This window comes from Dama dama, chromosome 9 (assembly GCF_033118175.1).
Source record: "Dama dama isolate Ldn47 chromosome 9, ASM3311817v1, whole genome shotgun sequence".
In the NCBI taxonomy this organism is placed as follows: Eukaryota; Metazoa; Chordata; class Mammalia; order Artiodactyla; family Cervidae; genus Dama; species Dama dama.
This window is the reverse complement of record NC_083689.1, coordinates 63,605,353-63,618,645: the sequence shown is the minus strand read 5'-3', so window position 1 is coordinate 63,618,645 and position 13,293 is coordinate 63,605,353. Positions and strand designations below refer to the sequence as shown.

At 51.3% G+C, this 13,293-nt stretch overlaps 1 protein-coding gene across 1 annotated transcript in view; it reads left to right on the top strand.

Annotated features, from left to right (window-relative positions):
* Positions 1-1,796: 1,796 nt before the first annotated feature.
* The window catches only part of CSF1R (colony stimulating factor 1 receptor), a 32,704-nt gene continuing 21,207 nt past the window's right edge, over positions 1,797-13,293 (top strand). Inside the window, exons 1-5 of the mRNA XM_061151720.1 lie at positions 1,797-2,018; positions 6,784-7,041; positions 7,472-7,756; positions 9,773-9,909; positions 10,572-10,731. Coding sequence (XP_061007703.1) covers positions 1,970-2,018; positions 6,784-7,041; positions 7,472-7,756; positions 9,773-9,909; positions 10,572-10,731 — 889 coding nt within the window. The 5' untranslated portion in view covers positions 1,797-1,969. The remainder of the gene's footprint in view (positions 2,019-6,783; positions 7,042-7,471; positions 7,757-9,772; positions 9,910-10,571; positions 10,732-13,293) is intronic.

The window sequence follows — 13,293 nt, the reverse complement described above, 5'->3', positions numbered from 1 at the left end:
GGAAGATCTCTGGAGGAGGAAATGGCAACCCACTCCAGTATTCTTGCCTGGAAAATCCAATGGACAGAGGAGGATTTTCTGTATATAGGTTTATGTCATCTGTGAAGAGAGAAAGTTTTACTTCTTTTAATTTGGATGCATTTTATTTCTTTTTCTTTGTGATTGTTCTAACTCGGACCTCCAGTATAATGTTGAATAGAGAGAGTGAGGGATGTTGTCCTTGCCTTGTTGCTGATATAAAGTTGTGGTGGGAGGTGTGGGGGCAGGGAAGCTTTCAATCTTTTATCTTTGAGTTAGCTGTGGGTTTTTTAATATATGTTTTTAATAATTTTTAGGATGTTTGTTCTCATTTCTAGTCTTTGGGGGTTTTATCATGAAAGCATGTTAGATTTTGTTAAAGGCTTTTTTCTGTGTCAGTTGAGATAATCATGTGAAATCCTCTCATTCTATCATTGTGATGTCAATTTTCTTATACTGAGCCACCTCTTCATTTGTTGGATAAATCCCAGTTGATCATGGTGTATGATCATTTTAATATGCTGTCAGGTTTGGTTTGCTGGAATTTGGTTGAGTATGTTTGCAGTTAGGTTCATAAGAGAAATTCATCTATAGTTTTCTTATGATATCCTTCTTTGTTGATGGAATCAGTTACTGCAGCCCTCATAGAATGAGTTGTGAATTGCCTAGTCATCTTCTCTTTTTTTGAATGAGTTTGAGATGAATCAGGGTTAATTCTGTAAGTGCTTTTCTTTGTTGGGTGGTTTTTATTGATTGATTGAATCTCTTTGATATTTATAGGTCTGGTCAGAGTTTCTACATCTTTTAGTTTGTTTTCATGATTTGTAAAGGTTCAAAACACTTTGCTAAGACAGAGATGTATTTGTAATACTTATATTTCTAAGTCTATGGAAAGATTAATCATTTTCCTGGATCAATGTTTATTGAGTAGTTCTTTTTTCTTTTTTTTAGATTCTAGAATTAATTTTATAGCCATTTAAATAGAAATAAGAACACTGAAAAAATCAACTAAAAGTGGTAAATGCAATTGCGTCCAAGAAAAGGGGCAGAGGAATGCTAATTTTCTTAGAAGTACAGCAGCACAGTTTAACCCTTTGTAAAAATTAGTCCAGAAGAAGGCAGTTCTATAGCCATGTTGTTGTTGTTGAGTTGCTAAGTCATGTCCAGCTCTTTGGGACCTCATGGACTGCAGCACTCCAGGCTTTCCTGTCCTTTACTATCTCCCGAAGTTTGCTCGAATTTATATCCATCGAGTCAATGATGCTATTCAATCTTATCCTCTTCAGGTTGTCTAGATCCAAATTCCATCTCCATTTGGTAGCTGTGTGACCTTGGGCAAGTTTACAGTGTTTGATCTCTCTGAACCTCAATTTTCCCATTGTAAAATGGGAATGATAACAGTACCTACTGTATAAAATTTTTGTGGGAACAAAAGGTGACAGTGGCATGTAAAGGTTTGGCTGGTGAGTGTCCTGTAAATGGAAGCTTCTTGATACTATCTGTTATCACACTTGTCCAGACCAACCTAACTTCCTTTTCCACTTAGCAAGAGCCCCCTGCTGCTCTGGAGACCCCCGTGTGTACAATCAACTGCCTGTCTAACATTGGGCATGTCTCTTCTCTCAGGGCCCCTTAGAGGTGGCTTCGGAAGGGCCCCAAACTTAGCCAGTCCTACCCTGACTCCAACCCCGCCCCCTGGGGGTCATGTCTTTATTTTGTTTTTTTTTTTTAACCAGATTTCCAAACTCTGTGGTTGCCTTGCCTAGCTAAAAGAGGAAGAAGGGGATCAGCCCAAGGAGAAGAAGGAAGAGGAAAACAAGACAAACAGCCAGTGCCAGTGGAGAGGAACACATGTCTAGGGGGTCTGGTCCTGTCAGAGCTAGTGTCCGAGAATCCTGTTCTCTGCCTATCCGCAAGCCCTGCATCAGCCTGCCACTTTCCTGCTGAGGCCATGGGCCCACGGACCCTGCTGATCCTGCTGGTGGCCACAGCTTGGCATGGTAAGAGCAGAACCAGAGCCTTGGGGGGCGGGGGGTGGGGTGAGAGGGTTGTGACAGGGTTCCTAGGGAAGGACTCTCTAAACCTCTGCCCCTCACTAGGGGTCCCCACTCTGTGTTTTCATCTCCCAGCCCTGGACTTCGGGTGTGTGGGTGTCTGCTTCGGAAAGGCAGTGGAGGGGAAAGCGGGTATGAATGGGGTGGAACCAGCCTGGCCAGGGCTGTGGATCTTGCCCAGCTCAGATGGTGACTGTCCCTGTGTCCTGAACACATCCCTATGCCCTCAGGGCTCTTTAGTGCCTACTGAACGGTCAACGGCATGTTGTTGGGGGTGATGGACCAGACAAAATGCTCCTCAAACCCCACTGTGCACACAGATCCCCCAGGGATCTTGTTACAGCGCGGACTCTGACTCGATCGGTCTCAGGTGTGACCTGAGATTCTCCGTGACCAGTGAGTTCCCAGGAGAGGCCGGTGCCACTGGTGCAGACCTACACTGAGCAGAGAGGCCCGGAAAGCCCCTCATAGCCCCACGGGCACCGCCAGCCTGGGACTCACGAGGCGAACCAGGCAGGATGTGACTTGGAGGGATCTGAAGAAGCAATGGTCCTTCCTTGGGCAGCTTGGGCAAGAGGTCAGAAGGAGAGGTAAGAGGTTAGCCTCTCTGGCCCAGGGCTCAGGAGAGGTAAATTTTGGATGAGAGAGTACAGGGCTAGCAGCTTGTCTCGGGGGAGGACAGTTGAGGGTCTGCTAGGCTGAAATCCTCCCAAACACAGGCTGCGGGGCCTCAGGACCGAGAGCTATGGAGCAGACCCCACCTGAATCCCATCCCTCCGACAGCATCAGTGATGCAGGATCTCCTGCTAGGAGGGTCCCTAACTGAAGCTGGGGGCTGGGTGCGGGACTCGTATCTACAGTAGGCCCAACAAACACATGTTAAGTTCTTTTGGCCACCCTGTGCGGCATATGGGATCAAACCCATGCCCCCTGCACTGGGAGTGTGGAGTCTTCACCATTGGATCACCAGTGAAGTCCCTAAATTTTATTGCATATTTGGAGGAACTCTAGGGAAGGATGGGGACTGTGGGTGGGGTAGGAAGGCAGCAGCATCTCCGGCCTTCCCACAATCCTGTGGCTGCAAGGCCCTGAGGAATAGGTGTGTCTGGTCCCTGAGGAGGAGCTGGCCCACTGAAGGGCTTTTTTGGGCCCAATCAGTTCCACTGGGCTTGCAAGTCTGTCCTCGTTTGTTGAGATGTAATTTACATGTAGTAGAAAGCACAGATTCTTAAGTGTCCCTATGATGAGATTTGACAAATATATAAGCTTGTGTCCCCACCATTTCAATTAGGATAGAGACTATTCCCCTCATCCTAGAAAGCTTTGTGGGTTTTATTTCACTCTTTTGTCCTATCTTCCTGCCCAGAAAATGCCTGTGGGAGACTGATGGGGGATGGAGGGGCTGTCCAGCATCTCGCCTGCAAGGAAAGAAGAAATGGGGACTGCAAGCTGGAAGCCTATGTTTTCAGTAGACCAGTGATGAGTGAGGAGCAGTTGTGACAAAGTTAAGGGACAGAATCAGTGTATCCTAGAGACCAAAAGAAACTTGCTAAGACTCTGGGCCAAGGAGGAGGCCGTGCCCCAAACCTTGGCATACTGTGTGTGTGTGTGTTTGTGTGTGTGTGTGTGTGTGTGTGTGTGTGTTGGGGGAGAGGTGGGGGGTGTGGGGGCACACCCTGGCAGCTGATGATGAGGGGGGTCTCCCAAACAAGTGGGAGGGGGTGAGAAGGTTTGGGGAGAGAGATGGTGGGGTGAAGGGGCAGAACGGGTCCAGCCCCTACCCAGGGAATAAAGGCCTGAGCAAGCTTTTCCTTCCCTCCAGTCAAGCCAGCAGTGGGCAGCTGGAGCGGAAGCTGAGGGTGTCAGCCCTGTCCTGCATGAATACTCGAGACGACAGGACAAAATAAGATAATGCCTCTCTGACTACACTTCCAGGAGGCCGAGGCTGGAGTTAGACAGGGGAAGGGCGGGGGAGGGAGAAGGCGCCTGTGAGACCCAGCAGGGGCAGAAGCGGAATATAAGTCACAGAATCTGAGACCGCGGGATGTGACAGGCGTAGGCTGTGACCTTTGAAAGTTAGCACTTCAGCTGTGAGAGTGTCAGGATCTGAGAGGAGGTTAGGACAGTAGTAGTTGAAGCAGTAACACAGGACAGGAGAGCTGACTCCAGCAGAGGTTGTTTATCACCTCCTTGAATCCTCCCAGGACCTTTCAGAGGTGGAAATTCGGATTATTCTCATTGAAAGAGTAGCCTGAGGGTCAAAGGTTAAGCAGCCTACTTAGTTAGCACGGAAGAGCCAAGTTTTAGACCCAGGTTGGCAAAGCACAACGGTAAAGAATCCTCCTGCCAATGCAGGAGATGCAAGAGACCCGGGCTCTATCTCTGGGTCAGGAAGATCCCCTGGAGGAGGAAGTGACAACCCACTCCAGTGTTCTTGCCTGGAAAATTCCATGGACAGGGGAGCCTGGCGGGCTACAGTCCATGGGATCGCAAAATGTCAAACATGACTGAGTGACGACTGGCTGACATGAGCCCACAGTCAAGCTCTTCCCTCCAGTACCCCACCCCCACCCCATGCCCTGCATGGCTGCAGCAGTGATAGGCCAGCACCTGCTCTGTTGGGACTTGCCAGCAGCCTGCCCAAAACGATGTTTGCCCCTCTCCCTGGTGGTCAGCAGCACAGGGAAGCCTGGTTGCAACCCCCAGGTGTTGGTTTCCGCAGTATTTCCCTGGTCACTCCATCCTTTATGCGAATCAGAAGCTTGGGCAGAGAGCCTGCACATCTCTGATGTGTACAAAATCAAAACATAAATTAAGTCATCCTGAAATAATTTGACAGGATCTTTCTGATTCTGGGGTTTGTGATGAGGGCAGGGTGTAGTGGGATGGAAAGACCCATTTAAGAAGCTTTTGTGCAGTACTTCCCTGGTGATCCAGTGGTTAAGAATCCACCTTCCAATGCAGGGGATGTGGGTTCAATACCTGGTCGGGGACCTAAGATCCCACATGCCATGTGGCAACTAAGCCCACACACCGCAACCTTAGAGCACTTATGCTACAACAAAAGATCTCACATACTGAAACTAAGACCTGATGCAGCCAAATAAATAAATATACTTTTTTTTTTTTTTTTTTAAGAAGAAGCTTTTGTGCAAGATGATGAAGAGTCCCTGAATATTCCTAGGTCCCTCAGGGTTGGGATGTCCATGGCCCTGTCACTGGGACAGACAGATTGGACTCAGTAGGGGGGTACCTCGTAGGTCAGTGGCAGATCCGGGTCCCACAGCCTGGGACATGCCTGTGCCCAGCAGGTGGTACTGCCTGTTTCAGGGGGTGAGGGGGTCTTTCCCCTAAAGGGGACAGTGGCCAGGAAGCAGAAGTGAGAGCCTCCCTGGGAGAAGGACTGCAGGCTGAGCGGAAACGGGGGCTAGGCCGGGTGCCAGCAATGTGTTTCCTCCTGCACAGGCTGGAGGGCGCCTGGCAGCCCCTCCAAGTCCTTGAATCAGCTCTCACTTCCCTCCTTTACCCCTATTTTAGGCCCTGGAAAAGTGCTGACACTGCAGAGGCAACGGGCCTTCTTCCCAGAGGGCCTGAGAAGAGTTTCAAGTTCTCTTTTCTCCTTCAAGAAAATTTTCCTTAAAAGAGATTGTCTCCCTAGTAAACACAGCAGGGCTGGGATGTTATGGTGGGCTTCTGGGGGTAGACTAGATAGTAAATAGAATGGCTAACCTTTGCTGAGTTATTTATATTTGGTGACGGGTGATGTTCTAAAGCTTTCTGTGCATTTAAATCTCCCAACATCCCAATAAATGGGTACAATTTTGGTCCCCATTTTTTAAGTGGGGAAACTGAGGCACAGAGCCTCTGAACCTCCCCACTGTGCTACAGACCAGATGTCCAGTGATGAGAGAAGGCACACCAGAAGACTCTGAGCTCTGCTATGTTAAGATCCCACACCCCTTTTCTTCTTCTTTTATTTCTTTAAGATATTTTTTTAAAGGTATATGCATTTTTATCTCTTTTTGGCCATATCATGTGGCATGTGGAACTTCCCCCACCAGGAGTCAAACCCGTGCCCTCTGCAGTGGAAGCTCGGAGTCTTAATCACTGGACCATCAGGGAAGCCCCTTTTTCTTCTTCCTCGTGTGAATCAATTCAGAGCACTTTGCCACAAACATTCTATTCATTTGTTTCTTCCTTGCCTGGAGAATCCCAAGGACAGAGGAGCCTGGTGGGCTACAGTCTGCGGGGTCGCAGAGAGTCAGACACGCCTGAGCGACTTTCACTTTTGCTTGTTTGAAGCCCCTTCTTTGAGCTAGGTGCTGGACTTCGTAGCAGGAATGCAGGCCGTTTATTACATCAGGCCGAAGGAATCCACTCCTGGGGAGAATGATGCAGTCGTGGCCAGGAATGCCGAGGCCAGAGGCTGGGGTAGCCCCCACGGGACAGTGGCTGGGTGGGAGGCCAAGAAAGCCCCCAGTCCCCTTCTCTCAGAGACATCAGAGATGTCAGTCCATCACAGAAGGTTTGGGGTAGGGCCTGAGTGAGTGACTGGAGAGGGGCAGGGACTTGTTCGAGGTGATCCTGCAGGTCGTAGCTGAACCCCAGAACCAGCAGCACCCTGCCAGAGTAGCACCCATCTCAGAGGCAGGGTACAGCCAACGGGGTGTCACCTCAGCCCTCGTTTCTGTTTGCCACTTCCCATCACCAGGTCACGGGGTCCCGGTGATAGAGCCCAGTGGCCCTGAGCTGGTGGTGGAGCCAGGCACAGCGGTGACCTTGCGATGTATGAGCAGTGGCAGCGTGAAGTGGGATGGCCCCATTTCCCCCTACTGGATTCTGGACTCTGATGCCCCCAGAAGCATCCTCACCACAAACAATGCCACCTTCATACACACGGGAACGTACCGCTGCACGGAGCCTGGAGACCCCTCGGCGGGCACTGCTACTATCCACCTCTACGTCAAAGGTGAGGACTATGAGTCCCCTCCCAAGAGGACTAGCCCAGCAAGGCCCACCAGGAATGCCCAAGAGGGCTGGGCCCTGACGTGAACCATCATAATAAACCAGCTCCAGGTTTTCTGAGAACCTGCCACAAACAAGGACCTGTGGCAGTGCTTCTAATTTCATTCCTCACAGCAACCCTGTGAGAAGGTTCTCGTTCCTCCCCATTTTCCAGACGCTCAGAGAGGTTGAGTCATTTGCCCAAGATCACACAGCATTAAATAGTGGGGCTGGACCTGGCCTCAGAGCCCCCAAGCATCAGCTGAGCTTCCTTGGTATTATGTGACCTCAGGCAAATGAAGAACATCTCTGAGCTTCACTGTCACCAATGTCCAGGGACCGGTTAGCCTGGCGGAGAGGGGGCAGTTGTAACACTGTATCTCCGTGTTCCCCAGACTCTGCTCGGCCCTGGAGGGTCCTGGCCAAGGAAGTGACGGTGTTGGAGGGTCAGGACGCGCTGCTGCCCTGTCTGCTCACCGACCCGGCCCTGGAGGCGGGCGTCTCGCTGGTGCGGGTGCGCGGCCGGCCTGTCTTGCGCCAAACCAGCTACTCCTTCTCGCCCTGGTATGGCTTCACCATCCACAAGGCCAAGTTCATTGAGAGCCAGGACTATGAGTGCAGTGTTCGGGTGGCTGGCAGGATGGTGAAGTCCCTCAGCATCCGGCTTAAAGTTCAGAAAGGTGCGTGGACAGGGAGGACCCAAGAGCTGGTGTCTGGCCAGAGGGGAAGTAAGGGTGGGTGCTTCGTTTCACCTCTTCTTTCCAGTCGTGCCTGTGTCGTCCATGGGGCACCTGCTGGAGCGAGACCGAGAGGTGTCGGGTGCTGGGAGGCAGACCGCACGTACTCTGATAACTCAGCTGGCAAGGTAGTCTCAGGTCATGAAATAGGCTATGAAAAGCACTGAACAGGGTGGTGGAATAGTGTGTGGGGGGGGCTCGTGGAGAGAGTGACATTTTATTTGAGCGGAAATGTGAATTATGAGAAGGGGGAAACAGCAGAGGAAACAGCAGGTACACAGTCGTGAGCTGGGAACAGGCTTCGGATGTTCCAGGAATGGGAGGCGGTCCCGAAGCTCTCCCACCCCTTCAGACATGGATTCCTACTCAGGGCCCACCAGGTGCTGGGTGCTGAGCACAGGAGAGGGGGGCACCGTGAGCAACGCCATGGGGTGTCATGATGGCAGGCGCATGGGATGCCTCTGGCTGGGAGGCATCAGTGGTGGTGAAGTGTCTCTCCTATCTGCTCCCACCTCATTTCTGCTGGGCTGGTAGATGGGATTCTGGTTTCTGGGAGGACTGGTGGGAGTCAGCAGGACCCCAGGATCAGAATCTGAGCCTGAGACAGGAAGCAAGCACCTGTAATGAGGCCAGGGTCAGAGTGGCAGAGCTGGCCCAAGGCCCTGTGCCCTGAGCCCACGAAACCTGTCCAGGAAGCCAAGGGAACCCACTTTGTGTGCAGAGGAGCCAGGCAGGCCCTTTTCCTACAGCCCACCTTGCAGAGGGATTCTAGGGCCCTCGTTTTGCCTTGATTCTGTGACATGAGTGAGCTCCTTAACATCTGACCCTGAGAAACTGGGTCAGGTTATCTTTCAACAACAGCCACAGCCACAGATGTTAATTCATCAGCTAGGGCTTCCCTCATAGTTCAGTTGGTAAAGAATCCGCCTGCAATGCTAGAGACCTGTGTTCGATTCCTTGGTCAAGAAGATCCCCTGAAGAAGTAAATGGCAACTCACTCCAGTATTCTTGCCTGGAGAGTCCCATGGACAGAGGAGTCTGGTAGGCTACAGTCCATGGGGTCGCAAGAGTAGGACACAACTGAGCGATTAAACCACTACCACTATGTTTTAGGCACTGGGTTAGCTGCTAGGGATATCACCTTCATTTACTGGGGATGACGGATGAGAGAGAAAGCAAGTAAATGTGGTGAACAAGAAACCAAGCTGAAGAGATTTGGTCAGGGGAATCCGTGGGATTCTCCAGGCAAGAATACTAAAGCAGGTTGTCATGCGCTCCTCCAGGGGATCTTCCCGACCCCAGGGGTCGAACCCATCTCTTACGTCTCCTGTATTGGCAGGTGGGTTCTTTTACCACTAGTGCCACCCGGGAAGCCCGAAGCTAATTCAGCTAACCTGTGACAGGAGGCCCCTCTGAGGAATGTTTGAGCTGAAGATGTGAAGATGAGAACAACCAGTCAAAGTGTGGTTGTTGCATGGATCATGCATTCCCACAGGGAACAGCAAGGGCACATCTTGGGTGGGAGGGGCCACAGCGGCTGCAGAGCAGTGAGGGGGTGGCAAGTGCATACAGGTCAGGAGCAGGGTCTGGGGAGGTATGAGGGGCTGCAGCTTCCAGTCTGAGAGTGATGAGAAGCCGCTGAACATTATTAGCACAAGAGAGGAGCGTGATCCAATCTTCCTTGTAAGGAGCTCACGTTGGCTGCTGTGAGGAAGCAGGGAGGCCTTCCAGGTGGCTGCGGGAGTCCAGAGCAGAGGGGAAGGGTGTGACTGGGGAGAGGCGCTGGTGATGGAGCCAAGGGGACTCTTCCAGGTCCATTTAGGAGATGGGACTTGTTGTGGGGAAAACTGAGGTGTCACGGCTGCCTCCCAGGATTTGGGAAGGGAGCCTGGGCCCATGTCAGGAAGCAGAGTGACAGCTCTGGCCTGGGTCCTCACGGGTGCCTTCCCCCGACCTCAGTCATCCCAGGACCTCCGACCTTGACACTGGAGCCTGCAGAGCTGGTACGGATTCAAGGAGAGACTGCCAAGATCATGTGCTCAGCCAGCGACGTTGATGTCAACTTTGACGTCTTCCTTCAACGTGGAGACACAAAAGTCAGTCCTTGGGGGCGGCGGTGGGGGGGGTGGGGTAGGTCTGCCTGTACTCCTGGCACTCCAGGCCCCACCTCAAGCTGGCACTGGGAGCTGAGGGCATAGCTCAGGACCAGAGAGGGGAGTAACTCACCCAAGGTCTCACTGCTGGTCAGTAGATGATGCAGAAGCAAGTCTCAGGCTCCTGCATCTACACTTTGTGATGGGAGAGGGAGGAGGCAGTATTGCACCCCCTTGACCCATGACCTTTGTCCTAGCCTGTAGACAAGAGGCACGTGTCAGCTCACTTCTGACTTTGCAAGGGGTTCCAAGGCCGTCTCTGAGGCCCAGGAATGTAAAGATTATTTCAGAACAACTCTAGAGAGAGGAAAAGGGGGTTTTCTCAGGAGGAAATGGCATTAGGCTGCTTCTCAGAACATAGTTCCTCTGCATGCCTTCCACATGCCAGGCCTAGTCCTATGCCATTTGCATGTTCCATCTCACTTACTCTTCACTACAACCCTAGGAACATGGGCCAGTGTCAGTCCCAATTTGCAGTTGAAGAAACTAAGGCTCACAGCTCAGCCTAAAGAAAAGCAGATAGTAATCTTTAAAGGCTGAGAATTAGAACCCAGCTCTTTGTAATTCCTAAACAACCTCAGCGTTTCTGTTCCTTCTGGCTGCAGCTCGCAATCTCTCAACAATCCGACTTCCGTGACAACCGTTATCAAAAAGTCTTGACCCTCGAACTCGATCATGTAGTCTTCCAAGATGCTGGCAACTACACCTGCGTGGCCACCAATGCCCGGGGCGTCCACTCCACCTCCATGGTCTTCCGGGTGGTAGGTGAGCATCAGGGTGGTGGGGGAGGGTCAGCATGGATCCTGGAGCAAGGGGGGTGCGTAAGGTGATTGAGAAAGAGGGAGCTGATGTTTAAAAAAAAAGGAGCAGACACTATTAGAATAGCTCACTAAAATCCCCCTTTTCTCAGCCTGGCTGGGGAGCCATGTCTGTGTCAGCCCTCTGATTCTTCCTCTCTCAGAATCCTCCCTCTCTCTCACCTTGGAGGTCCCACAGTACATGGCTGCATCTCATTCCAGCATCATTTTGTTGTGTTTTGGGATTGATGTCCAGTAGCTCCCTCCTGGACTCATTCATTCATTCCTTCATGCCTGGAACTCACATCACATGGGCATGTGAACAGACAGCAGTCACCCTGGGTGGGCATGGGAGAAACCTGAGGTGTCCTGGGAACTCCAAGGGGGACTCCCCAACAAAGACTTGGACTAAATGGACTCTAAGCTGGGACCAGAAGAATGGAGGTGGGTTAGCCAGGCAGAGGGGAGGGGAAGAAAAGGGAACAGCACTTCTGGCAGAGGGAACAGCGTATGCAAGCCTCAAAGGCAAAGAGAATAAGAGCAACAGAGACATCCAGAGAAACCGACAACAGCAGGGACGCGAAGGGGTTGGGGGGGGGTGGTCACAGGAAAGCGGGGCTGAGGGCAGTATCTGAGAGCAAGTTGAACGGGTAGCTCGCATCACCTCTGGTGGGCGGGTGTTAAAGGTTTTAAGAGGAGAGTGATGAAATCAGATGGAACAGAAGATGCAGGAGTGGTAGTCAGGAGCCCGCAGTCCTGAGCCACGTTCCAGCCTGCCTCCACCAGTGACTTAGGTAGGTTGCTTAAACTGTTTCCCCATCTGCAAAATGGGGATCCTAACAGTAGCTGTCTCACAGGTTTGCTCTGAGAATTCATTGACTGTATCTGAACTAACTGGGGCAGGGCCTGGCACAGAGTAAATGCTCAGTGTGCCTGAGGAGGCGTCATTTGAGAAAGCTCAGCCCTGTGTCACGTGGAGTGGACAGGAGACTCGAGGCTGGAGACCCATCAGGGCAGTTAACGCGGCGCTCCAGGCCAGGGATGGCGAAGGGTGCTGGATTGTGGTGGGGACCCCGGAGAGTCTGTTATCCAAAACAATCGAGGAGGGGCAATGGCTGCTGGGACAAAGCAGAAAGGAGCCGAGATGACCAGAGTGATTGGGGAGGAGGCCGTGACAGTCACTGGGCTGAGACTCCAGAGCAGAAGGCAGCTTCTTCAGGGTGGACAGGTTCAGAGTGCTTTCGGTTTGGCCATACCTCATGTATCAAGCTGGGAGCCCGAGGGGAGGTGGGAGGGCAAGCCTAAGAATCATTACCCTCACAGAGCAAGCAATACATCAGGCTTGCAGGAGCACCTAAGCTCTGTTGTGGGCCCATCCTGGGCCGGCAGCTCTGAGGGCTAAGGCAGGAGAGGAGAACAGTGAACTGTCTCCCAGTTATGGAGTCTGATCCTATCCATTTTACAGTGCAGACCTACAGTAATCACTCAACAGATGTTGTTTTCCTTCACTCTTCCCTCTAGATTGTTTTCAATGCTAGGGATCCAGTTACAAATGAGAGAGAAAATGCCCTGCCCAGATGGAGTTTTATTCTAGTTAGGAGAAGACAAGCAATAAATAAAGTAAATTATGAAAAAGATAATTTGATAGGGTTTTCAGTTTAAAATTGGGTGATCGTCAAGGAAGACTTACTGGGAAACTGACATTTGAGCAGAGACTAGAAGTTGGTGAAGGACCAAACCATGTAGAATCTTGGAGAAGAGAGCTTCAGCCAGAGGGTAAGCAGTGTTCTTAAGGCAGGTCCGAGCTCACCACTTGCAAGGAGTAAGTCAGCCAGTGTGGCTGGGTGGAGCTTGAGAGGAAGTGTAGTACATGATGACGTCAGAGGTGAAGGGGAAGGTCTGGGAGGCCAACATAAAGACCTGGGCTTTTCCTCTTGAGAGAGAGGGGATACCATTGGAGGGTTTGAGCAAAGGAGTGACATGATCTGACTTGAGAGTATAAGATGTAATATGGCTTTCTGGTGCTTTGTTGAGGATTGTCTATTGGGAGACGAGGGTAGAAGCCAGGAAACTGTTAGGAAACTACTGCTAGTTTGAGCCAGAGGTGATGGTGGCTTGATTAGGGATGGATATGGTGGAGGTGATAGGAAGTGGTTGGAGTTTGGATGAATGAATGGTTGGCTGGCTGACTAAGGGAGAAAGAGAGAAGAAAACAGCCTTGCCCTCAAAGCTCACAAGCTTGGAGAGAGAAGACAGCTACCAAGGGAGGACCAGATGCATGAAGTAGTGTGGTGGTGGTGGTGGTTTGGTCACTAAGTCGTGTCCAACTCTTGCGACCCCATGGACTGTAGCCTGCCAGGCTCCTCTGTCCATGGGATTCTCTAGGCAAGAATACTAGAGTGGGTTGCCATTTCCTTCTCCAGGGGATCTTCTCAACCCAGGAATTGAAGCCAGGTCTCCTGCACTGCCGGCAGATTCTTTACCAACTGAACTACGAGGGAAGCCTGAAGTAGTGTAGATGTGGTGCCTA